The 25,292-nt window shown below is 49.3% G+C and overlaps 1 protein-coding gene across 1 annotated transcript in view; it reads left to right on the top strand.

Moving 5' to 3' along the window:
• LOC142840337 (kinesin-like protein KIF19) overlaps positions 1–16,364 on the top strand; it is a 51,953-nt gene extending 35,589 nt beyond the window's left edge. Inside the window, exons 14-20 of the mRNA XM_075956903.1 lie at positions 2,260–2,381; positions 7,780–7,907; positions 9,932–10,040; positions 10,167–10,499; positions 11,474–11,624; positions 13,053–13,160; positions 15,589–16,364. Coding sequence (XP_075813018.1) covers positions 2,260–2,381; positions 7,780–7,907; positions 9,932–10,040; positions 10,167–10,499; positions 11,474–11,624; positions 13,053–13,160; positions 15,589–15,689 — 1,052 coding nt within the window. The 3' untranslated portion in view covers positions 15,690–16,364. The remainder of the gene's footprint in view (positions 1–2,259; positions 2,382–7,779; positions 7,908–9,931; positions 10,041–10,166; positions 10,500–11,473; positions 11,625–13,052; positions 13,161–15,588) is intronic.
• The last annotated feature ends 8,928 nt before the right edge of the window (positions 16,365–25,292 follow it).

Below are 25,292 nucleotides of genomic sequence, written 5' to 3'. Positions count from 1 at the left end.
GTGTTTGTATATGTGCACATGTACATAGGGTGCACGTGTGGAGATCATAGGCCAACACCTATGTCTTCTTGTACTACATACCACCTTGTTTCTTGAGACAGGGTCTCATACTGAACCTGGAACTCACTGTGTAGACGGACTTAGCTGACCAGCCAGCCCAGGGATCTTCCTGTCTCTGTCTGCCCATTGCTGGAGTTAAAGTCACATACTGCTATGCCATACTCTTTCATGCGAACACTAGGGACCCAACTCAGGTCCCCATGCTTGTGCAGAAAGTACTTTCCTCACGCAGTTTTCTTTCCAGCCCTTCCTTTCTTTCTAAGACTGGATCTCATTGTTTAACTCAGGCTGTTCGCTAATACACAATCCTCCTGCCTCTGTTTGGGATATTTCCTGTGAATTCAATCATGTGATCTTTGGTGTCTGATTTCTTTCACTTAGTATACCATTTCTTAGACTCATTCATGTAGCAGATACCATACAATGCCATTCCTTTTTATAGCTGAATCACATCCCACCACATGGACAGCCCGTGTCTAAGAGCTCATCTCTTCACATTGTCCCCATCTATGGTTATTATGAACAACACTTTAGAGAGCATTAACCTTTTTTTCCTTTTTTTTAATTTATAGAAACAGGGTTTCTCTGTGTAGCCCTGGCTGCTTTGGAACTCACTCTGTAGATCAGGCTGGCCTTGAACTCAGAGATCCGCCTGCCTCTGCCTCCCAAGTGCTGGGATTAAAGGTGTGCACCATCACTGCCCAGCCGTCTTTAGTTTTATGCATTACACCTCTTTTCAGTTCTTTTGGGTGTATGTACCAGAAGTTGGCCTTTAACTTTCAATTAAAAATTTGTTTATATTTTGGAGCCATTATCAGTCCTTTCTCACCCCCCTCTTTCCTTCCCTTTCCTGTTTTGGTGATGCTGGAGATGGAACCAAGGGCATCACCTGCACCAGGCAAGCACTCTATTACTGAGCTACGTGTCCAGCTCAATACTGTTATTTTATGACTGAAATGAACATGTCAGCACAATAGAAAAAGATTTGTTTTTTTTTTTTTAAAGATAGGGTTTCTGTGTGTAACACTGGCTGTCCTTGAATTCACTTTGTCGACCAGGCTAGCCTCAAACTCAGAGATCTGCCTGCCTCTCATTTCCAAGTGCTGGGATTAAAGGTGTGCGCCACCACCGCCTGGCCAGAAAAAGACTTTTAAACTTCAGTTGGGGTGTAGCTCAATGGGAGAGTGTTTGCTTAGAATGTTTGACATACAGGACTTACCAAGTGTAATGGTGTACATTGTAATTTAAAAATCAGCGCGTAGAGAAAGACATGAGAGACAGAACTCACGTGGAGGGTTTCTATTAGGGGAAAGAGAAGGTAAAAGGAGGAAGGGGAAGGGGGAAACCAGCCTCTGGGGACAGGAGCAGCAGAAGAGAAGAGAGAGACAGAGAGAGGGGGGGGAGAAACAGAGAGACAGGCAGAGAAGCAGAGAGAGAGAGAGAGAGTGTGTGTGTGTGTGTGTATGTGTGTGTGTGTGTGTGTGTGTGTGTGTGTGTGTGTGTGAGAGAGAGAGAGAGAGAGAGAGAGAGAGAGAGAGAGAGAGAGAGAGAGATGGGTGGTGCTCTTAGTGACTGCAGCTCAGGAGATATTCTCTCAGGAGCCCAAGGGCAGACCAGTACAGATGCCTAAATACTAAAATGTATGCTTTTAATCCATCCCTCAGGAGGCAGAGGCCTATAGATCTCTGTGAATTCAAGGTCACCCTGGTCTACATAGTTCTGAGCCAACCAGGTCTGCACAAGTGAGACCCATACCACATAAAGACCCTGAGCTCCATTTTCATTATCACACACACAAAATTCATCATAAAAAAATTAAAGTAGAGCTGGGGATGCCACCCAGTTGGTGGAGTGCTTGCCTAGCAGTCATGAGGCTCTGGGTTCCATTCCCAGCACTAAATACCAAGGATGGTGCTCACACCTGTAATCCCAGCACTTGGAGGTACTGGCAGGAAGATTAGGAGTTCAAGGTTATCCACAGCTATATATTGAGTTCAAAGCCAGCCTGGACAGCATGAAACCCTGTCTCAAAATAAGTAAGCTAAAATGGGTGGGAATATAAAAGACAGTATACTGGAGAAGAAAGACTCTGTCTAGGAACTTCCTTTCCTTCAAACATTCCAGGAAGGGTGTTGCCCTTTTTGGCACGTTGTGGTGTGTTGTACTACATTCTGACGGCTGCTTCCTTTGCTTCCTCAGACAGTGGCATTTCAGCCCCAGAACCTCTGGAGCAGCAATACCAACTGTACCTCCGGGAACTGGGCGAGGGCACATTGGACCGCCTGCTGCTGCAGCTCTCAGTGATGTCCAGCTCGATCCAAGTGAGTCTCACTTCCCCTACCTCTGCCCAAAGCCACGATCAACAACATCTCATGATTCTTTGCCCTAGGTCAGCCTGTGCTGGGCTGTTCTGGGCACCAAGGACAGGGGAGAGAAACTAAGGAGACATTCATGGACCAAGTGCCCAGAGTCAGTTCCAGGGGGAGCATGTGTTGAACCACAGACTGCATAGTCAGACAGGGACCAGGACCAGAGGACGAGCTGCAGAGATGACTCAGTCAGTGGTGTGCTTACTGTGCAAGCATGGGACCCAAGGCCCTGTACACAGAAAAAAGAAAGAAAGAAAGAAAGAAAGAAAGAAAGAAAGAAAGAAAGAAAGAAAGAAAGAAAGAAAGGAAGGAAGGAAGGAAGGAAAAAGAAAGAAAAAAGAAAGAAAAAAAAGAAAAAAGGCCTCTTACCCCTTACCCCAGTACAGACCCAGGTTCAGCGAGAGACCTGTTCTCAACAACAACAAAAAAGAAAATAAAAAAGGAGGATGATTAAGGAAAACACCCAAAGTCTACCTCTGCCCTCTACACCATGCTCTGTTCTCCCACATGTGTGTGAACATATGAACATGTATGTACACATACAAATGCATAGTGCGCACATGTACACACATACAAAGTAGCTAGGGGAGTTCAGCAGGTTTAAATACCACAGCCTGTCCACTGAGCTAGTAGAGAGGGTCTCTTGGAGATCTGGGTGGGTCTGGGTGTGTTCCCTTAGGTCTAGCCTCCACTGCTCTCTCCCTGATCTTGCCTCTAGTCCTTGGCTCTTCCTGAAGAGTCTGAGGTGAGTCAAATCTGGTGGGAGGGAGTCCTGAGCATTTCCTAACTGTCTCAGTGACTCTGGGATGCATCCTCTGGGGAACTCAGAAATATATGAATTTTCCACTCTTCTTCTGGGTTCCTGCAGGCCCCTGTAAGGAAGAATAGTTTCAAGTTCTCTCTCTCTTGTTTTTTTTGTTTGTTTTTGTTTTTTTTTTTTTTGAGCCTGAGTTTCTCTGTGTAGTCCTGACTGTCCTGGAACTCACTCTGTAGACCAGGCTGGCCTCGAACTCAGAGATCTGCCTGCTTCTACCTCCCGAGTGCTGGGATTAAAGGCATGCACCCCCACAACCTGCCTTGGCTTTTTTTTTTTCTTTTCAATAGCAGACAATGAGGAAGAATGGGAACTCAAGAACAATCGCAGTGGGTTTTTGATCCTACTGCACGTACTGGCTTTGGGGGAGCCTAAACAGTTTGGATGCTCACCTTAGAAGACCTGGATAGAGGTGGGCGGTCCTTGGGCTTCCCACAGGTCAGGGAACCCTGATTGCTCTTCCGAGCAGATGAGGGAGGGTGACTTGATCCGGGGAGGGGGAGGGAAATGGGAGGCCATGGCGAGGAGGAGGCAGAAATCCTTAATAAATAAATAAATTTAAAAAAATAAAAAAATAAAGGAATTGTAAAAAAAACTAAAAAAAAGAATAACATGTTATAGCATTTTCATTCATGCATATAATAAACTTGATCATATTAAAAAAAAAGTATTTGGGGGAAAAGCTATTTAGAAAGGGTCTAGTTACATAACACAGGCTGATCTGAAACTTGCAATCCTCCTGCCTCAGCTTCCCAAGTACTAGGATTGAAGGTATGAGTCACTATACCTGGCTCTAATGTTTAGCAGTTCTGGATCCATGTCACTGACCCCCTAGACAGTCTGCAATTCTCCATTATCAAATCCCTCTCCAGAAAGGGTCTGTTTGTTGCCATCAGTGGGCCTGTATCAGCTTATCATTGTCCCCTCATGACATAGTTTATATCCCAGTTCACTCTTGATTTCTAGTTCTCTGGGTTTGCACCAACAGGTAAAACAAATATTGACCACTGTAGAACCACACCAGGCAGGATACCTGCCTGAAACATCTCAGGTTCTGCTGGTTTTCTGTCCCTCTCCACTGGTTCCCAATAACCAGGGATCATTTGTTGTTCTTGTTGCTTTGAGATGCTGGGGATGGAACCCAAGCCCTTGTGAATGCTAGGCAAGCACTCTACCACTGAGCCATGCTCCTAGCCCCTCCTTACTAGGGGATTCTAGGCAGGGGCTCTACCACTGAGCCACACCCCAGCCCCTCACTGGGGGATTCTAGGCAGGTGCTCTACCACTGAGCCATGCTCCTAGCTACTCACTGGGGGATTTAGGCAGAGACTCTACCACTGAACAATGCCTCCACCCGTTCACTGGGGGATTTAGGCAGGCACTTTGTCATAAACCTAATCCCTAGTGGTTTTTGCTGTGTTTATATTTATAGTGTGTTTAAGTATGTGTGTTTTGTGTGTGTGTGTGTGTGTCTCTGTGTGTGCCCTGACATTGGAGTTACAGGATCTTGTGAATTGCCAGACATGGGTCCTGGGACTAAGACTTGGTCCTCTGTAAGAGCAGCAAGTGCTTTTATCCCATGAACCAACTCTCCAGGTGCACCCCCCCCCCCCAGCCCACATCTGATTTTTGTGCCTTTGTCTTTTTCCAGTCTGCAGTTCAGCCTGGGATCTGTGTTTTCTTTAGCCATTGTGTCTCCTTCATCTCCTCAGTCTGGAAGAGTCCCTAGCTTCTCTGCCCCCCATGCCTGACACTTGAGGGCGCTACTGAGCTGCCTGCAAGGATGTCCCTTCCATGGGGCTACTGGGCTGCTCGCAGGATGTCCCTTCCTTGGGGCTGGCCTGGCATCTCATGATCAGCTTGATGAGCTGAGTGTAGGGGTCACACATGGACGGAGAACACCAAGCCCAAGGCACAGAGTGTGTCTTACTAACCTTGATTTCTGGATTGAGGTGGTGCTTGGTGCTCTTTCTCCATGAGTGTGAGTGAGTGTGTGTATGTGTGTGTGTATGTGTGTAAGAGACAGAGAGACTCGGAATGCCGAGGATGCCACTCAGAGTCTTGTGGGTGGCTCTGCCACTGACCCACCCCCAGCCCCACCGCTCTTCTGAAAGGACTGTCTCTGGCACATAGAGACCACACGTGCCTTTGGCTTTTCTGAAACTTTGCTCAGCGCACGGAAGCTGCTCACAGCACAAGCATCCCCTCACTCACATCTGGGCATCTCTAGGGTCAACTTCTTCAAGCAGATGCCCAGGGTGCAGGAGCAGCTTTTGGAGTTCTCGCCAGGGTGGCTAAGGGGACCAGTGGGAGGAGACCATTTGGCATATTTACCGCAGTGAGCCTTTTTAGCCCTGCTCTCTCTGGTGTCATCCACATGGTGGCCTCTGTTGATGACAGACGTGCCAAAGATTTCTCAGTGTCTGGAGGATGCCAGACTCCATATCTCCTGGACTGCTCAAGGCTCATGGACAGCCTTGTTAAGCCATCAGCTGAATCTGCAGAGTTCTTCCTCCTTTGTGTGTGTGTGTGTATAATATGTGTGTACATATTTTTTTCTGCACATGTGTGCAAGTGCACTAGGGGTGTGAATGCCAGAGGACAACCTCATGGACATGACCCCTGTGGTCTGGGCCTCCTGAGTGCTGGGATTATAGATGGAGTGTCATGTTCACCTGGCATTTATGTGGGTGCTGGCAATCCAAACACTGGTCCTCAGGCTTGCATGGCAAAAGCTTTATCTGCTGAGCCATCTCCCCATTCCCTTTGCTGCCCAGCATTTATTTATTTTTTTTTAAAGATTTATTTATTTATTTTGCTTACAGTGTTCTGTCTGCGTGTCTGCCTGCAGGCCAGAAGAGGGCACCAGATCTCATTACAGATGGTTGTGAGCCACCATGTGGTTGCTGGGAATTGAACTCAGGACCTCTGGAAGAACAATCAGTGCTCTTAACCTCTGAGCCATCTCTCCAGCCCCCCAGCATTTATTTTTTACATGGGTTCTGGGATTCACTTGGGGCCTTGTGCTTTAATGACTAAGCTACACCCCAATGCCCCCTCTTTTCTTTTTTTCTTTCATCTCCTTGCCCCCTCCACCTCTCCCTGCTTCTATTCTGGCTTCGTCTTGCTGCTTTGATAAAATGCTCGGATACAAGCTCCTGTACGGGAGGAAGGATTTACTGGTGTGGTCCTATTCCTGGTGTGGTCTCGCACTGTCAGGGCAGAAACTTGAACTAGCCACATCTGCAGTCAAGAGCAGAGGGGAATGCATACATGCTTGTGTTGTTCCTTTTGCACAGCCCAGGACCCAGGGAATGGTGTCGCCCACTTGAGGCTAGATCTTCCCACATCAATTAGTGTAATCAAGACTTTCTCACAGGCGTGCCCACCGGCCCCCCACCATGTAGACGGGCTCTCGATGATGCATTCTTTCCATGGGATTCTAAATTGTGTCTGGTTGACAAATCAAAGCATCCATTTCCCTTCCTTTTATTCCTCCTTTTTTTTTTGGCATGGGAAACTATGCATAAAATTTATCATTGTTTTTGGGAGAGAACTGTACTGGCTGGATTTGTGTGTCAACTTGACACAAACTGGAGTCATCAGAGGAAGAAGCCTCAGCTGAGGAAATGCTTCAATGAGATCCAGCTGTAAGGCGTTTTCTCATTTAGTGACCAATGGAAGGCCCAGCCCTTGGTGGGTGGTGCCATCTCTGGGCTGCTGAAAGAAGGTGGGCTGAGCGAGTCATGGGAAGCAAGTCAGTAAGCAGCACCCCTCCATGCCTCTGCATCAGCTCCTGCCTCCAGGATCCTGCCCGGTTTGAGTTCCTGTCCTGACTTCCTTCAGTGATGAACAGCAATGCTGAAGTGTGAGCCAAGTAAACCCTTTCCTCCCCAACTTGCTTTTTGGTCATGGTGTTTCATTGCAGGAATAGAAATGCTAACTAAGACAGGAGAAATACTGAGGGGTGAACTCAGGACCTTGCATATTCTAGGCAAGCATTTCTACTATTTATTCATACTACACTATTTTATTTATTTTGGTCTATTTGAGACAAGGTCTCACTATGTAGCCCTGGCTGTCCTAGGACTCACTTTGTAGACCAGAATTGCCTTGAATTCACAGAGATCTGCCTGGCTCTGCCTTCTGAGTGCAGGAATTAAAGGTGCATGCCACCATAACTTCCATGGTACTAAACAAATCCACACCACTGTGAAGCCATTTCCATCTTCTAGAATCTTCTCTTCTTCCCAAATCAAAATTCTCCACTTATTGAATAGTAATTCTTCCCCCTCCCAGTCCCTGGGACCCTGTCGTACTGTGGTCTGCAGAGTGACTGTCCTAGGAAGCTGCTGAGAATGAAGATGGAGCTTCCGTTGTCCCATGATAGATACAGGTTAAGGAGCCCTGGCTGGTAGCCCCTGGCTCATGACTTCCTTCGAGCCCTGGTGGAGGAAGTACACCAGCTTTCCCATGGCCCGTCAGAGACCTTCGGCGTGGTGACACTGTCTCCTCTGTCCTCTTCTCTGCTTCCAGGATGGCTCCATTATGAACGTATCACCCCCACCGCCTGAGGAGACCAGTGGAGAGCCTCCAGGTGACAGGCGGGACCTCCCATGGGGTGCCACATTTGAGCTGCCTCAGATGCTCCTAGATAGAGACAGGTAGGCACGGAGCCTGGGCAAGAGTGAAGCTAACAACAGGTCCTGGGTGGGGCTGAGGCCGTGGTTCTTGGGGGCTCACCTCAAAGCCCACGTTCTCTCCTCCAGCCACCTGTCTCCTATCCTCTTCCTGAGCCTGTCTTAAACAAAGGAGGTGCTGAAGAGATAACTTAGAGGGGAAAGGGTTTGCTTCGCAAGCACAGGGAACTGAGTTCAATCCCCAGAACCTACATAAAGTGACTGGGCAGGATGGCACATGTAAATTGCCGTCTCTGTATTGAGGAGGTGGAGACAGGCCTTGGCGTTCACTAGCCCAGCCAGCAGCACCTGCTTGGAGATTCCAGGCTCCATTTTCACAACAGAAAGGTGAACAGTCTGGAGAATGACAGTTGATATGTCCTCTGCCCTTCATATGAACATACATGCACATATACTTCCTCCTCATGCATCTGCACAGACGTGCGCACCCATGCATACATATACACACACTTAAAGAATAGTAGACTCATTCCAAGAGGTACCGGCTGCATGGGACAGCGGTGAGTTGAGGCATTTGACAAGTCTGAGGCTGGAAGTGGCCTTTCTGGTTCCTGGGTGTTTCTGTCCCGAGTGTGTTCAGTGCCACTTAGCCCTACCCTCAAAGCCTTCCTCACTTTCCTCCTCTATCCTCTTTTTCTGTGGCAATTTCCAAGATGAAAACTCACACCAGTAAGTTCAACACCCATGGGCTCTGTCTGGAAGTTTAAGAGTTCACATCTGGGCTGGGCAGTGGTGGTGCACGCCTTTAACCCCAGCATGTGGGAGGCAGAGGCAGGTGGATCTCTGAGAGTTCAAGGCCAGCCTGGTCTACAAAGTGAGTTCCAGGACAGCTAGGACTGTTAGGCAGAGAAACTCTATCTCGGGGAGGAAAAAAAAAGAGTTCACGTCTGACCAATTGACAAGATTATCTTGTCACTGCAGCTGCCTTAAGTGAGACATGAATTGTCTCACAGTTATGGAAGCCGGCCAGCTTAGCCTCCCAGAGGTGTCACAGAACCTGGTAAGGGCCTCTTCCTGGCTGGAAGATGGCCGACTTCTTGCTGTGTCCTTACATACTAAGGAAGGACAGAGAGGGAGGGAGACAGAACACAAAAGTGACTTCAATATCTTTTTGTTTACCTTTTTTTTTTCGAGATAGGATCTCATATAGCCTAGGCAGGCCTTAAGCTCACTATGTGGCCAAGGATGATCTTGAATTTATAAATTTATAGTCCTCTTGCCTCTGCCTCCCCAGTGCTAGGATTATAGGCGTATCCAATTTGTGCAGATGGAGCCCAGGGCTTTGTGCATGCAAGGCAAGCGCTGTACTATGTGAGACAGCACCCCCCGCCCCTGTGCAGGAACTAGGGACTGAATCTAGCCAGGCCCTCGTGTTTGCCTGGAGGGCTTCAGGCAGGGGCTCTACCACTGGTCCATGATCCTAGTCCCTCACTGGGGGATTCTAGGCAGGGGTTCTTACCGAGCCTGTCCGAGGGTACACGTCATTATGGTGGAGAAGACATGACTTCTGCAGTTAAGAAGCAGAGAGAGGATGCTGGTGCTCAGCTCACTTTGTCCTTCTTATCTAGTCCAGGACCACAGCCTGTGGGATGGAGCCACAAGATTTAGGGTGGGACTTCCTACCTTGGTTAACTGGATCTATATAACCCTTCACAGACACGCCTAGGGATTCATTTACATGATAAGTCTCTATCAGGATTAACTTGACAAGCCCAGACCGAACATCATGGTTTTGTATTTCCACCTTGTATAGAGGGCAGTGCATGATCCATTGCAAAACTGTACTGCCTCCTGGCTACCCACAGTAGGTGACCAGCATGGATGAGCCAGCCTGGTCCCAGCCACAGCAACACAGCTGAGGCCAGCATCTCGCCCAGTGCATGGACTGTAGTGATCTGGGCTGGAACAGCAGCTGAGGCTGGATCCCAGCTGCCCAGGCTGTGGCAAAGGACCCAGGGCCTCCAGAGTGTCTCCTGTTTCATCCACAGTGATGGGAACAGGTCCTCAAAAAGCACTCCACTGTGGAGGCTTGGGAAGCAAGACTCTCTTCTCCCTCCACCAGCCCTCCGCATCCTGCTGACACCTCCCATGCTTGAGGTGGGTATGCAGGGCGCTAGCTAGAGGGAGGCCCCTTCCCAGCTAGACTGCATGGGGAGGGACTGCTTCTGGGGTCCCATGCTGTTACTATAGTGACTGTAGGTGACCTGTGCTTTTCTTCCTCAGAAGCCGAATACTCTCGGTGTAAAGAGCCTGGTGTCTAGACTGCCGCCTGCAGCTGGTTTGGAGCTGAGACTGCCACAGCCAGCAGGAGAGATGAACAGCCCCCCTCTGAGTGTCCAGGCCCTCAAGGAGATGGCCCTGGGCACCAAGAGCATCGCCCTCATAGCAGCCAGCCGTCGCTGCAAAGTGTATGACAAAGAGGGCAGCTGCTTAGACTCCAGGGACCCCAGCCCTGCAGACTGGAGGTGGCCCCATGCCAGCCCCAGTAGGGACCGCTCTTTGGAGAGGAAGGCAGGGAGGAAAAGGTCACCCTCATTCACCTGGAGCCTGCAACAAGTATGTAGATGTCTGTCTGGTTGCTGGGGTAAAACTGAGGCAGAAGAAGAGGGCAGAGAGAGCAGACGGACACATGTCACACATGTATGGGATCCCTGCACTTGAGGTAGCAGAAAAGTATGCCGCCTGACACCAGCTGTTCACAGGGCCTGAGCCCATGGCATGACCCAAACCGATGGTGTCCACTTAACGTTTTGTGCGGTTAAACCCGGAGAAATGCAGCTCCGTGACCTGAGAGCTTTCATGTGGCAATCCCAGGATTAAATTAATTAATCAATCAATCAATTAATTAATTAATTAATCTCTCTCCCTCCCTCCCTCCCTCCCTCCCTCCCTCCCTTCCTCCCTCTCTTCCTTCCTTTCTTTCATGGTACTAGGGATAGAACCCAGGACCTTGCACACATTAAGCAAGAACTTTACTTCTGAACCACACTCAGCCCCTCACTGGGGGATTCTAGGCATGTGCTGACCACGGACCTATGGCATCAGTCAGTACTTGTAGTTTAATTTAAGGAAAGGGTCATTGGTTGGCTTCAGAACAAGTCTGCTGAGTGGCATGTGAGAATCAATTCCTCGGGTCCACCACTATCCGATTCTGTGCTCCCGGTGTTTGGTATTGACTAGTGACAGAGGGTCTGACCAACCTACATCCTACATACAGGCAGGGTATTCCCTGACCAGAGAGTGATATGAAGACTGGGCATTGTGATGCAGGCTTTTAATACCAGCATTTAGGAGACTGTGGCTAGAGAATTGGGAGCTTGAGGCCAGCCTGGGCAACGTGTTAGGACTCATGCATGTGTCACTCACCCCGTAAGGAGAGGGGAGGAGTCAGACTCATCCATCCTTTGCTCATTTGCTTGGGGCTGGTTCTGCTACTCTGGCACACAGTAGGTGTTTACTGAAAATGACCTCATCATCCTCTGCGCTTCCTTGTACCTTCCTTCCATGTATGTACCTTTACCAAACTGCAGACGACAGAGAAACATCAGCCCTCGACAGAACATCCATCTGAGAGCCAGCTGTCCCCAGCACACCTCCAGCCACCAAAGCCGCCAGGGAAGAGCTTCTTTCCTGCTGTCCCTGTGGCCTCCAAGATGAAACCCAGTCTCAGTTTTCACGCAGGTATGAGTGTAGTTGGGTTTTGTTTGTTTGTTTGTTTGCTTAGTTTTATTTTGTTTTTACTCTTTGGGGGCCCACCAACCAGCTCCTAAATAAATACAGAGATTTATTCTTACTTATGAATGCCCAGCGTTAACTTAGCTTGTTTCTAGCCAGTTTTAAAAAAAAAAAAACTTAAATTATCCTGTTTCTTTTTAACTACATTTTGCCTCTAGGCTTTTTACTTTCCTTTATTCTTCCTTCCTTCCTTCCTTCCTTCCTTCCTTCCTTCCTTCCTTCCTTCCTTCCTTCCTTTCTTTCTTTCTTTCTTTCTTTCTTTCTTTCTTTCTTTCTTTCTTTTCTTATTCCGTAGCTGGCTGTGTGGCTGGGTGCTGGCCCCTGGCGTCCTCCTTTTCTCATTCCTTGCTCTTCTCCCCTCACCCCCAGCCCAGGTTTCTCCTCATTTTTATTCCCACAGCCCCGCCTATTTCTTTCTTCTGCCTAGCTGTTGGTCATTGGGCTCTTCAGGAGTACAATCAGGTGTTTTAGACAAAGTAACACAGCTTTTTTTTAAATACTTATTTATTTATTATGTACAATATTCTGTCTGTGTGTATGCCTGCAGGCCAGAAGAGGGCACCAGACCCCATTACAGATGGTTGTGAGCCACCATGTGGTTGCCGGGAATTGAACTCAGGACCTTTGGAAGAGCAGACAATGCTCTTAACCTCTGAGCCATCTCTCCAGCCCCCAAAGTAACACAGCTTTACAGAGTTAAATAAATGCAAAAAAAAAATGCAACACATCTTTGCATCATTAAACTAATATTCCACAACATATGGAAGTCAAAGGAAGAAAAATAAGGTTCTCTGTTTCTCAAGTCATACCAGACAAAGACAGGGAGCAGTGTGGGCTATCTGTCCCCTGCCGGCCGTGCTTTTTGGTGTGAGTTTTGGCTTTTGTTTTTCTCAGTTTGATGAAATTGACTGTTGGGTGCATGTGCCAGTGACCTGGAAAGTTAGGTCCATCTGTTCAGGTCTGGATGCAGAGTTTACTTCTGTGTAGATATAAGCAGTTGGGATGGATTTGAACTGGTTGAGTATTTGCCTAGCAAGCATGGAGCCTCATTCCCATGACCATGGACGGGTGTGATAGTGCACGGCTGTGTCCCAGCACTTCGGAAGTGGAGGCAGGAGATTTGGAAACTCAAGGTCATCCTTGGCTGCGCAGTGAATTTTAGGCTAGCCTGGGCTATGTGTCAAATAAGACAAAGAAACTTTTTTTTCTTTCTTTTTCTCCCCATCTTTCATTCTCTCTTAGCCCCCACCCCACCCCCCGTGGAGCTGAGGTCCTGAGGAAGAGATTCACCTCTTTCCCACTCCTTAGTCTGGCCTCTAGTCTTGGTAGGGCGTCCCTCCAGATAACATTTCCCATTGCTGCTGTCTCCTTCAGATGAAAACACGCTTCATGTGCCGGAGGTCAGCTTCACCTTCCCCAGCGCCGTGTGGCAGAACAACGCAGCCCCAAGCCGGCCTCCCCTCCTGCCGCGTGACATCCGAGGTCAGTGACTGTGCCCCCATCTCTACCCCTCTGGCATCTTGGATATTCGTGTCCCATCTGTGGGAGAACGGATAGAGCAGCAGCCGTGATGCTATATAGCCCTCCGTGCTCCGCGCCTCTGCTGCTTGTGAACTGTTTGGAGGACAGCAATGCTCTCAGAAGACGGAGGGTTGGGGGTGACCTGGGCAGTGAGTGGACAGCCTGGGCTGGAAGTTGAGCCCTCTGTCTCCCTGGCCCAGCCCTTTCTGCTGACTGGGAGGAAAGAGTGGGGACCAGGTGGCTTTCCAAGCCGACCTCATTCCAGCCAAAGTTTCCCGGCATCCCTGATGGAGCCCTTCACTCCCCTCTCAAGCATTTCCCTTAGCTTTGAATGAGATGTCTAGTCCAGAGTGAATGGCTGGAAGCTGAGGGTCAAGGGTCGAGGTGGGCAGGAGAGGGCCGGATGCAGCTGGGAGGAGGAGGGTGGCGGCCTTCAGTGTTGCAGGCGACGACCTAGTTGGGAATGGGATACTTATAGAACAGGCACCCTGCTCAGTCAATGGTGGAAATGAGCGGGGCAAGGGTCAGGATGAGGAGAATTGGGGGGGTGAGTGTCTCAGGGCTCTGTCCTGGGGAGGTGGCACCAGGGGACTGGAGCCAAGGATTAAGTGTCTGGGCATCCAGGTGAGTCCATTCCCTACCCACTGCATATGGATCCTCCAGGGTTTTTTTTTTAAAGGATTCTCACTGGGGCTGAGGGCATGGTTAACTCTGTGCATGCTTGCTGTGCAAGTGTGAGGACCAGAGATTGATCACTGAAATCCATACAACAAAAGCCCTTGAGGTGGTGTGTTTGTAATCCTCGATCTGAGGAGACAGAGATGAGGAGATTCCTGAGGGTCAGTAGCCTGCATGGGCCCAAGGAACAGCATCTGGGAGCACACTCTTGTCTCAACGAAGATGTTTATTGTCATGTAGACACACCTGCATACACATCACACACACACACACACACACACACACACTCACACACACACGTGTATTATTATTTCACTCTATAACTTCAGTCTCAATTTATGATCTAGGATAGCAGCTTCCCCAGCCATATATATAGTCACAATGTAGTCCAGGCTGCCTGGAAGTCACAATCCTCCTCCCTCATGAATGGTAGGGTGAAAATCCTAGGGTGAAGCCCCTGCACCACTGCTCACTCTGGCTTCTTCCTCTAAAGCCGAGGCTAGTGTGGATTGCTTGACTAAGATCCCATCCACTCTGCAGGACAGTGGCTAGTCTAGACATCAGTCCTGATGGTCACAGCCTCGTCCCTATGACTCGAACTCGTCCTGTGCATTGCTGAACCCCAGCTGCGAGGATGGCCACATCAGGTTCATGTTCACATCATCTTCATCTCAGATGGAGAAGCCCGAGCTACCCCAATCCCCTCCTGGGGTGGCGAGCATCCTCTGGTACCCTTCGTACCATCTTGTCAACACTTGAACCACCTGATAACCAAGCCATTGAATGAAGTCAAACGTCCTTGGGCTGTTGGACTACCAGGATTTTAGGGGTGGGGGCCAAGTGGGAGGTCCTTCCTGCTGTCTGACCTCACTTTCTGCTGCTGAATCTAACCCTCCCTCACGCTGCTGTTTGCACTAAAGAGTAAAGGGCTCTGGAAGAAGGGCTCTCCCAGGTGCTGAATGACAGCCTGCCTAATACTGTATCCCTGAGTGTGAGGGCCGGGAAAGGTCCACATGGGCCCCCAACCTTGTTGCATTTGGCCAGAGCTGCTGGGTATGTTCTCAAACAGAGTCCAGAGTGACCAGGGAGCAGGGGGGCTACTTCAGCCTGAAGGGTGAGAAGGAAAAGCCTTGGAGGTCGCACGTGATAGCTGAAAATGGACTCTGGTATTGATGAAGTCAGCTGCCTGTCCCAGATGTGTGTGTGTGTGTATGTGTATATATATATATATATATATATATATATATATATATACACATATATATATGTGTGTGTGTGTGTGTGTGTGTGTGTGTGGTGTATGTGTGTGTCGGGGTCTGTGTGTGTGTATGTATATATGTGTGTGTGGTGTGTGTGTGTATGTATGTATATGTGTGTGTGTGTGGTGTGTGTGTGTCGGGGTCTGTGTGTGTGTATGTATGTATATATGTGTGTGTGGTGTGTGTATGTATATATGTGTGTGTGTGTGGTGTGTGTGTATGTATGTATATATGTGTGTGTGTTGGGGTCTGTGTGTGTGTGGTGTGTGTGTGTGTGTATGTATATATGTGTGTGGTGTGTGTGTGTGTGTTGGGGTCTGTGTGTGTGTGTATAGGGGAGTCCAGGCCTGTGAGCTGCATGTGGTCATAATGGGGCTAAAGACACAGTGTCTGGCGAGTGTTAGATTCTCTTTCATTGGTCTGGCTACAAACTAGTCTCCCATCCATTGCAGGGTCTACAGACAGCAGAGGCCGGCGTCACAGCCCACTGACCCCCAACAATCCCCCCAAGCCCCAGGGTGGCAGCGCCAAGAGGCCACGGCGTCCCAAGTAGATGGCAGCAGACATCCAGGGGACCCCAACGCTGGACCAGAGATGGAGACCACCTCCCATGGCAAAGGACCTGTCCAAGACCCCATGCTGACTTTGGGCCTTTCTTGAGTCATTCTGACCGCTGAGGATGCCCCTGGGACTGCTCCATATCCCTGGACTGACAGTCCATGGCTCACACTCAGGCTGTAGAGGTCGCTGTGGGATGGGAGAATGTGTCCCCATCACCACTGGCCTCTGAGCAGTGTGCAGGTGGTTCTGGTGGTGCCAGTACCAGGGAAGACAGGATGGCTTTTCTCCTACTATCGGGTTCTACCCTCAAGCTCGTACAAGCTCCCCACGATTCAGTCATGCTGACAAGGGAGATGATGGGAGGGAGGCAAGAGGAAACAGCCAGGGCTAGTGAGATATGTGCACTGTGCTTGGGGGCCTGCATGGGGAAGACCTAAGGAGTTTGGTCTGTTGATAAATTATGTAATTATTTGAGACAGGGTCTTACGTAGCTCAGGCTGGCCTTGAACTTGCAAAGTAGCTGAGGATGACCCTGAATCTTGATTCTCCTGCCTTCCTCTCAACTTTTGAGACTGTAGCCATGGGCCACTACCCCCGGTTTATGTAGTGCTGGAGATGAAGCCAGGACCCTGTGTGTGCTAGGCAAGTGCTCTACCAATTGCCACATTCCCAAGGCCTTCTGTCTTAAAAAAACAAAAACAAAGCAAAACAAAAAACTGGGGGGGGGGGAGAAGAAACAAAATTTAGTTCCATGTTTGACAAGACATTTTCATTGCCTTGTCTGGTTTTTGTGTTTGATTTTTGAGATGTGGATATGAGGGGGAATGGTAGAGGGCTAGGGAGTGGCAGGATTGGGGTGATCAAGCTGACAGGCCAGGAGAGCAAAGCAGTAAGTAGCTTTCCTCTGTGGTTCCTGCCTCTGCCTCTGCTTCTGCTTGAGTTCCTGCCCCGGCTTCCCTCAATGATGGACTGGCAGCTGTAAGCTGAAATGAACCCTCTCCTCCCCAAGCTGCTTTTGGCAAGGTGTGTATGACAGCCACAGACAGCAGACGAGGAGACTGTGCTTTCTGTCCTGTGCTGGGAACTTTCAGGACCAAGACAGAGGGGACAAGGGCTAGGTGGGCTGTGACTTTACGTCATTCGTGTTGGGAGGTGGAGTTGGGCGGCAGCTTCACTGACTAGGAAGCAGGTTTTAGACATGCATGTACCTGGCCCAGAAATATTGAACAGATGCCAGGGCTGGATTCTGGGGTTGTCCCTCCCTACTGTGACACCTGATGCCAGGAAAGATGGCTTGGAGCTTCCTTAAAGCCATTGCCCATTAGGACTTTCCAAACTGCTGGGGGGGGGGGGAGATTCTGTATTTGGGGGCTTTGCTGGGACCTCTGTGAACCCTGTTGATCCCACCTCAACTATGGTGAGGTAACTGGGGTGTACCAGCTGAGATCCCAAGCCCCTCAGGCTCAGGTCTGTGGGTTCCAAGTCCCACACTAAGAACCTTTAGATGCAGTATAAGGTGGCTTGTGAAACTACAGTAACAGGCAAACTCTTTCTTGTGTGTGTGTGTGTGTGTGTACGTATGTTTTTTTTTTAAGATAATGTTTTCTGTGTAGCCCTAGCTGTCCTGGAACTCACTCTGTTGATCAGACTAGTCTCAAACCTGAGATCCACCTGCATAGGCAAACTTTTGATTGTGAAGATTTTTCATAATGTTTATTATAAAATACGTCGCTAGCCCATTGGAGGCTGAAGCTCATCAGTCATGGCTGAACTCAAAAAGAAAGGTAGGTGGAAAGATGGCTCAGTGGGTAAAGCGCTTGCTGGGCAATTGTGAGGACCTGAGTTCAGACCCTCAGAGCGTGTGTAAAGGCTGGTAACATGAGATAATGCATGTCTGTGATCTCAGTGCTCCAAGCGGGGGACTAAAAGATGGGGACAGGATTTCTGGACATGTGTGGGCCAGTTGGCTGGCATAGGATGGGAACAAAGTGAAGGCGAGGACTGACACTGGAGGGTGTCCTCTGACCGCCCCCCCCATGCTGATGCCAGGCGGTGGGGGCGCACACCTTTAATCCCAGAACTTGAGAGGCAGAGTCGGGCGGATCCCTGTGAGTTTGAGGCCAGCCTGGTCTATAGAGTGAGTTCCAGGACAGCCAGGCTACACGGAGAAGCCCTGTCTCAAAAAGTCAATAAACAAATAATAAAAGAAGAAAGGTGTGGGGATGTTGGTTCAGTGGCAGAGTGCCTGCCTGAGGCTCTAGGTCTGTCCCCAAGCATCTCCAAATAATGAGAGTGGTAATGAGAAATAACAGTAGTTAACAGAGGAGAAAGAGGACCAGTGGAGGAAGGACAGAAGGCAGGGAGGAAGCAGCCTGCAGAGCCCCCTGGATAGGAGGAGAAACATGACATCTGATTGGCCAATGGGCTGTTCATTGAAGAGAGAGCTATTGATATGGGGGTGTGCAAGGAGATGAATCCATTGGTTAAGAGGCACACTGGTGTCCTTAACATTAGGTGGCAGACGGCTAAGGACCTCTCTGGCTCGAATATTCCTAAGGACAAGCCACTACACCAGGAAGCTGAAGACTCACCCTTGACTGGCCTGTGCTTCTGTGGCTCTTGCACAGATGCGTGTCTGAGTCCACAGCTCCCAGAACAAAACTTGACAACTGCAAGTTCTCTTAGTTCTGGAGGCTGCAGAGTATAGGTGAGGGCCGAGGTGCAGATGGTGTCTGGCGAGGCCTGTGTCTGGGTTGCAGGTTCTTGAGGATCTTTTGCGGTGGGAGGAGGGAATGAGAGTTTGGTTTATGAGGGCACAAATGCTCCATTCACAAGGGCTCCACCCTCATGGTCTCATCACCTCCCAAAGCAGTGAATTATTCCTCTTTCCCCGTCCTCTTCAGCATTTGCTGTCAGTTTTTTTTTTTTTTTAAGATTTAATTTTTAGGGACTGGAGAGATGGCTCAGTGGTTAAGAGCACTGCCTTCTTTTCCAAAGGTCCTGAGTTCAACTCCCAGAAACCACATGGTGGCTCACAACTATCTGTACAACTCCAGTCCTAGGCGATCCAGCGCCCTCTTCTGGCCTCCAAGGGCACTGCAAGCACATGGTGCACAGACATATGTGCAGGCAAAACACCCACACATAACAATTTAAAAAATATAATAAAAGTTCCCAAAATAATTCATGTATGTTTTGCCTGTGTACCATGTGAGTGTCTGGTGTCCACAGAGGCTAGGTGAAGATTTCAGATCCCCTGGAACTTTGGAGTAAAGGATAAGCTGTAATGTGGGTTCTGGGAAGCAAGCCTGGGTCTTCTGTAAGAGCAGCCAGTGCTCTTAACCACTGAGCCATCTTTCTAGATCTATGTTACCAGGTTTTTCTTCTTCTTCTTCCTCTTCTTTTTTTTTATTTTTTATTTTTGAGACAGGGTTTCTCCGTAGCTTTTGGTTCCTGTCCTGGAACTAGCTCTTGTAGACCAGGCTGGCCTCGAACTCACAGAGATCCGCCTGCCTCTGCCTCCTGAGTGCTGGGATTAAAGGCATGTGCCACCACCACCCGGCTCCTCTTCTTCTTTTTGAGACAGGGTTTCTCTGTGTAGCCCTGGCTGTCCTGGAACTCACTCTAATAGACAAGGCTAGCCTTGAACTCACAGAGATCTGCCTGCCTTTGCCTACTGAATGCTAGGATTAAAGGTGTGTGTCACCTGCCTGGCCTCAGTTCAGATTTCTTAATGAGAGCCATTCTGGCAAGGGTGAGGTGGTATCTCAGAGTAATGTTAATGCTGACCGATTTTGGGAATAGTTACTAAAAATTCGTATTTTTCTTTTGAATGCTGCCTCTCTTTTTGTTTGTTTTTTGTTTTTGTTCTGTTCTGGTTTTTTTTTTTTTTTGAGACAGAGTTTTGCTGTGTTGCTCTGGCTGTCCTGGAACTAGCTCTTGTAGACCAGGCTGGTCTTGAACTCACAGAGAGATTCACCTGCCTCTGACTCCCAAGTGCTAGAATTAAAGGCGTGCACCACCACTGCCCAGCCTCATTAACCCATTTCTTAATAGGCACTTGTTGTATTTTATTAAGTATTTAAATCTGTGAGGTTTTTTTGTAACTTCTAGATATCAGTACCCTGTCTGAGGTGTAGCTCCAGATCCCCCATTCTGTGGGTATCCATGTGCCCTGCTGTTTAACTGTGAAGAAACCTTAATTTCATGTGGTCCCGTCTGTTGATTGTTCCTTTTTCTTACTCTCTGCACCCTCATAGCAATCCAGAGCCCAGGGTGTGTCAGGACCTCTTCAGTACCAAGAGATAGTTTCTGGATCATTCTTGCAAGATCCACAGTTAGTTATGTATTTTCCTCTGCTGCAACTCTGGTTATGAAACCAGTTGGGCACATGGCCTCTGTCTAAGATAAGACACACTTGGGGCCCCATGGAGCGGAAGAATAGCCTGGGAGGCCCAGTTACATAAAGGAGCATGGAGTTTAGGAAAATGGCATGACATGAGACTGGGGGCATGACTTGGTGGTAGAGCCCCTGCCTAGAATCCCCCAGTGAGGGGCCGGGGTGTGGCTCAGTGGTAGAGCACCTGCCTAGAATCCCCCAGTGAGGGGCTGGGGTGTGGCTCAGTGGTAGAGCACCTGCCTAGAATCCCCCAGTGAGGGGCTGGGGTGTGGCTCAGTGGTAGAGCCCCTGCCTAGAATCCCCCAGTGAGGGGCTGGGGTGTGGCTCAGTGGTAGAGCACCTGCCTAGAATCCCCCAGTGAGGGGCTGGGGTGTGGCTCAGTGGTAGAGCATCTGCCTAGAATCCCCCAGTGAGGGTTTGGGGTGTGGCTCAGTGGTAGAGCACCTGCCTAGAATCCCCCAGTGAGGGGCTGGAGTGTGGCTCAGTGGTAGAGCCCCTGCCTAGAATCCCCCAGTGAGGGGCTGGGGTGTGGCTCAGTGGTAGAGCACCTGCCTAGAATCCCCCAGTGAGGGGCTGGGGTGTGGCTCAGTGGTAGAGCACCTGCCTAGAATCTCCTAGTGAGGGGCTGGGGTGTGGCTCAGTGGTAGAGCACCTGCCTAGAATCCCCTAGTGAGGGGCTGGGGTGTGGCTCAGTGGCAGGGCACTTACTAGCTATGTCCTTGCCCAGAACCCATTCATCTACAGCACTGAAACAAAACAACCTCCATCTGCCACCCCACCCCCCCAAAAAAACCACACACACACACAAAGAAGAATCTGTATTGTGGAAACTCCAGGGCATAGCCAGCCCCAATTGACCTCTACTGATATATGCATTCCCTACCCAGAAGCCATTGGATAGTTGTGTAGCTCAAGTTTTGGAGTCTAAAAATAGGATTAGGGTCCAATTCTGTCACTTACAGGACTGTGTGCCTTCAGCTGGTTGGTCCAGTTCTTTGAACTTCTACCTCTTCACCTGTAAATGCTTGGACATCATGTAGCCATTTCAGAGTCAGAAAGTTTCTGCATGTTGTCCTCTAGGAAGTGAGTTTGCAAATAGAGGAGAAATGAAAAGAGTATAAGGGTTAAAAGCACTTGCTGCGCAGCCTGGGAACTTCAGATCAATGCCAGAACCTACATGGTTGAGAAACCAGTGCAGCAAATTGTCATCTGACCTCAGTATGCACAGCAAACACATCCACGCAGACAGAAATGCAATAACAGATTTAAAAGGAACAGAAAATTTGGGTTGTCTCAAGTTTGAGTCTCCTGTGTGTTAGGCAAGCATGATCATCACTAAACTATGGAAACTGGCTTTGTTAAACCATGATGAAAAGCATGAAGATGTTCATTTACAGACTTTCCTTAGATGGATAGCTAGAAGAAGGTTTGTGGAATCACCAGGAAGGTGTATTTGTGTATATGTGTGTGCGCGCGCGTGCACGCGCTCATGCGTGTAGCATGTGTGCATATGTCTGACATAATTTTTGTCACTGGACACACATTTAGACACACCTGAGAAGAAGGAACTGTAGTTAAGAAATTACCTCCAGCCGGGCAGTGGTGGCGCACGCCTTTAATCCCAGCACTTGGGAGGCAGAGGCAGACGGATCTCTGTGAGTTCAAGGCCAGCCTGGACTACAAGAGGTAGTTACAGGACAGGCTCCAAAACCACAGAGAAACCCTGTCTTGAAAAAGCAAAAAAAAAAAGAAAGAAAGAAAGAAAGAAAGAAAGAAAGAAAGAAAAGGAAATTACCTCCATCAGATTGGCCTGTGGAGCCAGGCGGTGGTGGCGCACGCCTTTAATCCCAGCACTTGGGAGGCAGAAAACTCTGTGAGTTCGAGTCCAGCCTGGTCTACAAGAGCTAGTTCCAGGACAGGCTCCAAACCCTATCTCGAAAAACAAAAACAAAAAAAAAAACAAAACAAAAAACAACCCCCCCCAAATTGGCCTGTGGACATGTCTGTGGGGGCTTTGTCTTGTTTGTCCATCGATATGGGAGGGCCTAGCCAGATATGGGTGGGTGGTTTCACCACTGGGCCAGGGGGGCTGGGTCTTATCAGAAAGTAGGCTGAGCAAGCCAGGGGAAGCAAGACAGGGCCTCCATTGATCTGCTTCAGTTCCTACCTTCAAGCTCCTGCCTTGATTTCCCTGAGTGATGGAATGTAACCTGTAAGCTAAAATACCCACTCTCCACTCCCACCCCTGCCAAATTTCTTTTGGTCATTCGTTATCACAGCAATGGAAAGCAAGCTAGAACAGCACCTGTGTGTGTGCAGGGTGTGTGTGTGTGTGTGCAGGGCTCTGTGTCTGCAGAGCTGTGTGCATGCAGGACTGTATGCAAGGCTTGTGTGTGTATCTGTAGGGCATGTGTATGTAGGGCGTGTGTGTGTGCATGGCTATGGGTGTGCATGCTGTGTTGTGCAGGGCATGTGTGTGCAGGGTGTGTGTGTGCAGGGTGTGTGTGTGTGTGCAGGGCTCTGTGCCTGCAGAGCTGTGTGCATGCAGGACTGTATGCAAGGCTTGTGTGTGTATCCGTAGAGCATGTGTATGCAGGGCGTGTGTGTGTGCATGGCTGTGGGTGTGCATGCTGTGTTGTGCATGGCATATGTGTGTGCAGGGTGTGTGTGTGCAGGGTGTGTGCCCATGCCCGTGCATGCAGCAGGAAAGGCCTGAAGTGCCCTGATCTGTGGTAGTATGCTATTATCTTCTTTGGACTCTTTTGGGAGGCCTGCCACCCAGCTCCCAAATTCTTATTTATAAACATCCTGCATTAGCTTGGCTTGTTTCTGGCCTTGTTTTTTTAACTTATATTTTCCCATCTACCCTTTGGCCTCTGTCATTGTTTTCTCCTCCTCCTCCTCCTCCTCCTCTTTCTCCTCCTCCTCCTCTTGTTCTTCCTCCTCTTCCTCCTCCTCCTCCTTCTTCCCCTTTTTTCCCTCTGTAGCTTTGGAGGCTGTCCTGGAACTCTCTTTGTAGACAAGACTGGCCTCAAATTCATAGACATTCACCTGCCTCCGCTTCCGGAGTGCTGGGATTAAAGGTGTGTGCTGCTACTGCCTGGACTGTTCTTTAAATCTTACTTTTCCTCCAAGGACTGCTGTGTAGGTGGGTGGCTGGCCCCTGATGTCCTCCTCCTTCTTGGGCTACTACTCCTCCCACCTTTTCCCAGATTTCTCTTTCTATATATTCTCTTTGCCTGCCAGCCCTGAGTGTCCTTTCTCCTAACTCGCTATTGGCCGTTCGGATCTTTATTAGGCCATCAGGTGTTTTAGACAAAGTATCACAGCTTCACAGAGTTAAACAAAAGCAACATAAACAAAAGTAACACACCTTAACATAATATTCCCAACGCTGATCTATCTCACTCTATGTTAGTCCCTTGAGAGAGGGGTCTCCATTTGAACCTGGAGCTAGGGTGTTGGCCGGCAAGCTCCCTCAGGCCTCCTGGTTCTACTCCTCCCCTCTCCTCAGCACTGAGGGTGTAGGCATGCATGGGGCCAGGCCCAGTCTTTCACTTGGTTGCTGGGGTTCAAACCTGGATCCTTAATGCATTCTCAGCCAGCACTACTCCTCCTCACTGAGCCACCTGCCCAGCCCCAGGAAGATGTATGTTTTGTACGGCACTGACACACAGCTTCTCAAAGGGGCACACAATGCTGCACTTCCACCTGCCATGGAAGGCCACCCACTTGCTCTGCCATTTCACTTGCATTTGGAGTTGTCAGTGTTTATACTGGCATAAGCCATTCCAGCTGATATGTAATAGAAAATAACATTTACGTAGCCCAGGCTGACCTCAGACTTGCAATCCTGCCTCCATTGCCCAAGCGTTGGAATTATAAGCGAGTGCCATAACACCTGCCTAAATAAAATGCAGGCGTATTGTTCAGGCATAGTGATGCATGCCTTCAATCCCAGCACTCGAGAGGCAGGGGCAGAGGCAGGTGGACCTCTGTGTATTCTAGGCCAGCCTGGTTCCACAATAGCCAGAGCTACATAGAGTGATCCTGTCAAAACAAAAAAACAAAAACAAAAGCAAACAAAACAAAACAAAAAAAACAACAACGAACTTATTGCATGACATTTATGCTTTGTTTTGGAGACACTGCTACCTTCAAGCTCACTGTGTATCCAAAGCTGATCCTGATCCTCCTGTCTCCAGCTCCGGAATGTGCTGAAGTTGCAGATGTGTGCCGCCATGCATTGTTTATGCACTAATAGGGATGGAACCCAGGGCTGGGCAAGCACTCTACCCAGAGTCACACTTCATCCTGAAACTTACTGTGTTCTATTTCCCCCCCACCCTCCCACCCTTACCCCACCCCCCGCAAAAGAAAGAGATGTTGGCTCTCTAGCTCCCAGTGCCTCAGAAGTGACCTTATTTGGGCACTGGGTCAGTAGAGTGGCAATAAAATGAGATCATGGGGTGGTCCTGATCCTGCCTGCAGAAGCACACAGGACCGGAAAAGCCTCCCACAAGCTTTCTGCAAGAACTCTCTGTTCAGAACCAGCCTGCTTGGGACCTGGATTCCTGCTGTGGCCTCCAGAACCGCAAAGGAGCCTGAGCCGGTCATGCGCACACTGGGCAACTCAGGGTAGTTAGCTGTAAGATCTGAGTCCTAGTAGTAAGCTGGGAATCACCCACCACTGAAATATAATCAATCCTGCTAGGCTCTGCCCTCTGCCATCCTGTCAGATTGCTACAAAAAGAGGTCTCTATCCTGGGCTCCGGGAGAGTCTGCTGGCATCAAAAGAGTCCCCTGCTTTGAGAAGGCTGCTCAGTGCTAGGATTCCAGGTGTGCGCCACCATGCTTGCTTTGCTCTGTGGAGGTGGTCCCATGCGGTGTGTGGAGGGCAGAAGATAACCTCGGCACCTTCCAACTTTTATTTGAGACAGAGTTCTCATTGGTCTGAAACTTCACCAATAGAGTGGGCTGGGCAACCAGCAAGCTCCAGGGATAGCTCTGTCAATGCCCATCTTGGCATCGCTGGCATTACAGGCAGGCACCGCGGAGCCTGGCTCATGAGCGTGGGTGGTAGGGCTCCGAACACAGGTTCTCACAGTCGCCGGGCCAGTACTCTACCCCCTGAGCCCTCTCCCCAAACCTTGGTTGGCTTTTGAGAAGAGGATCTCATTAAGTAAGGCTAGCCTG

The sequence above is a fragment of the Microtus pennsylvanicus genome, chromosome 1, assembly GCF_037038515.1.
Source record: "Microtus pennsylvanicus isolate mMicPen1 chromosome 1, mMicPen1.hap1, whole genome shotgun sequence".
In the NCBI taxonomy this organism is placed as follows: domain Eukaryota; kingdom Metazoa; phylum Chordata; class Mammalia; order Rodentia; family Cricetidae; genus Microtus; species Microtus pennsylvanicus.
This window is presented reverse-complemented; position numbering and strand designations above follow the sequence as displayed.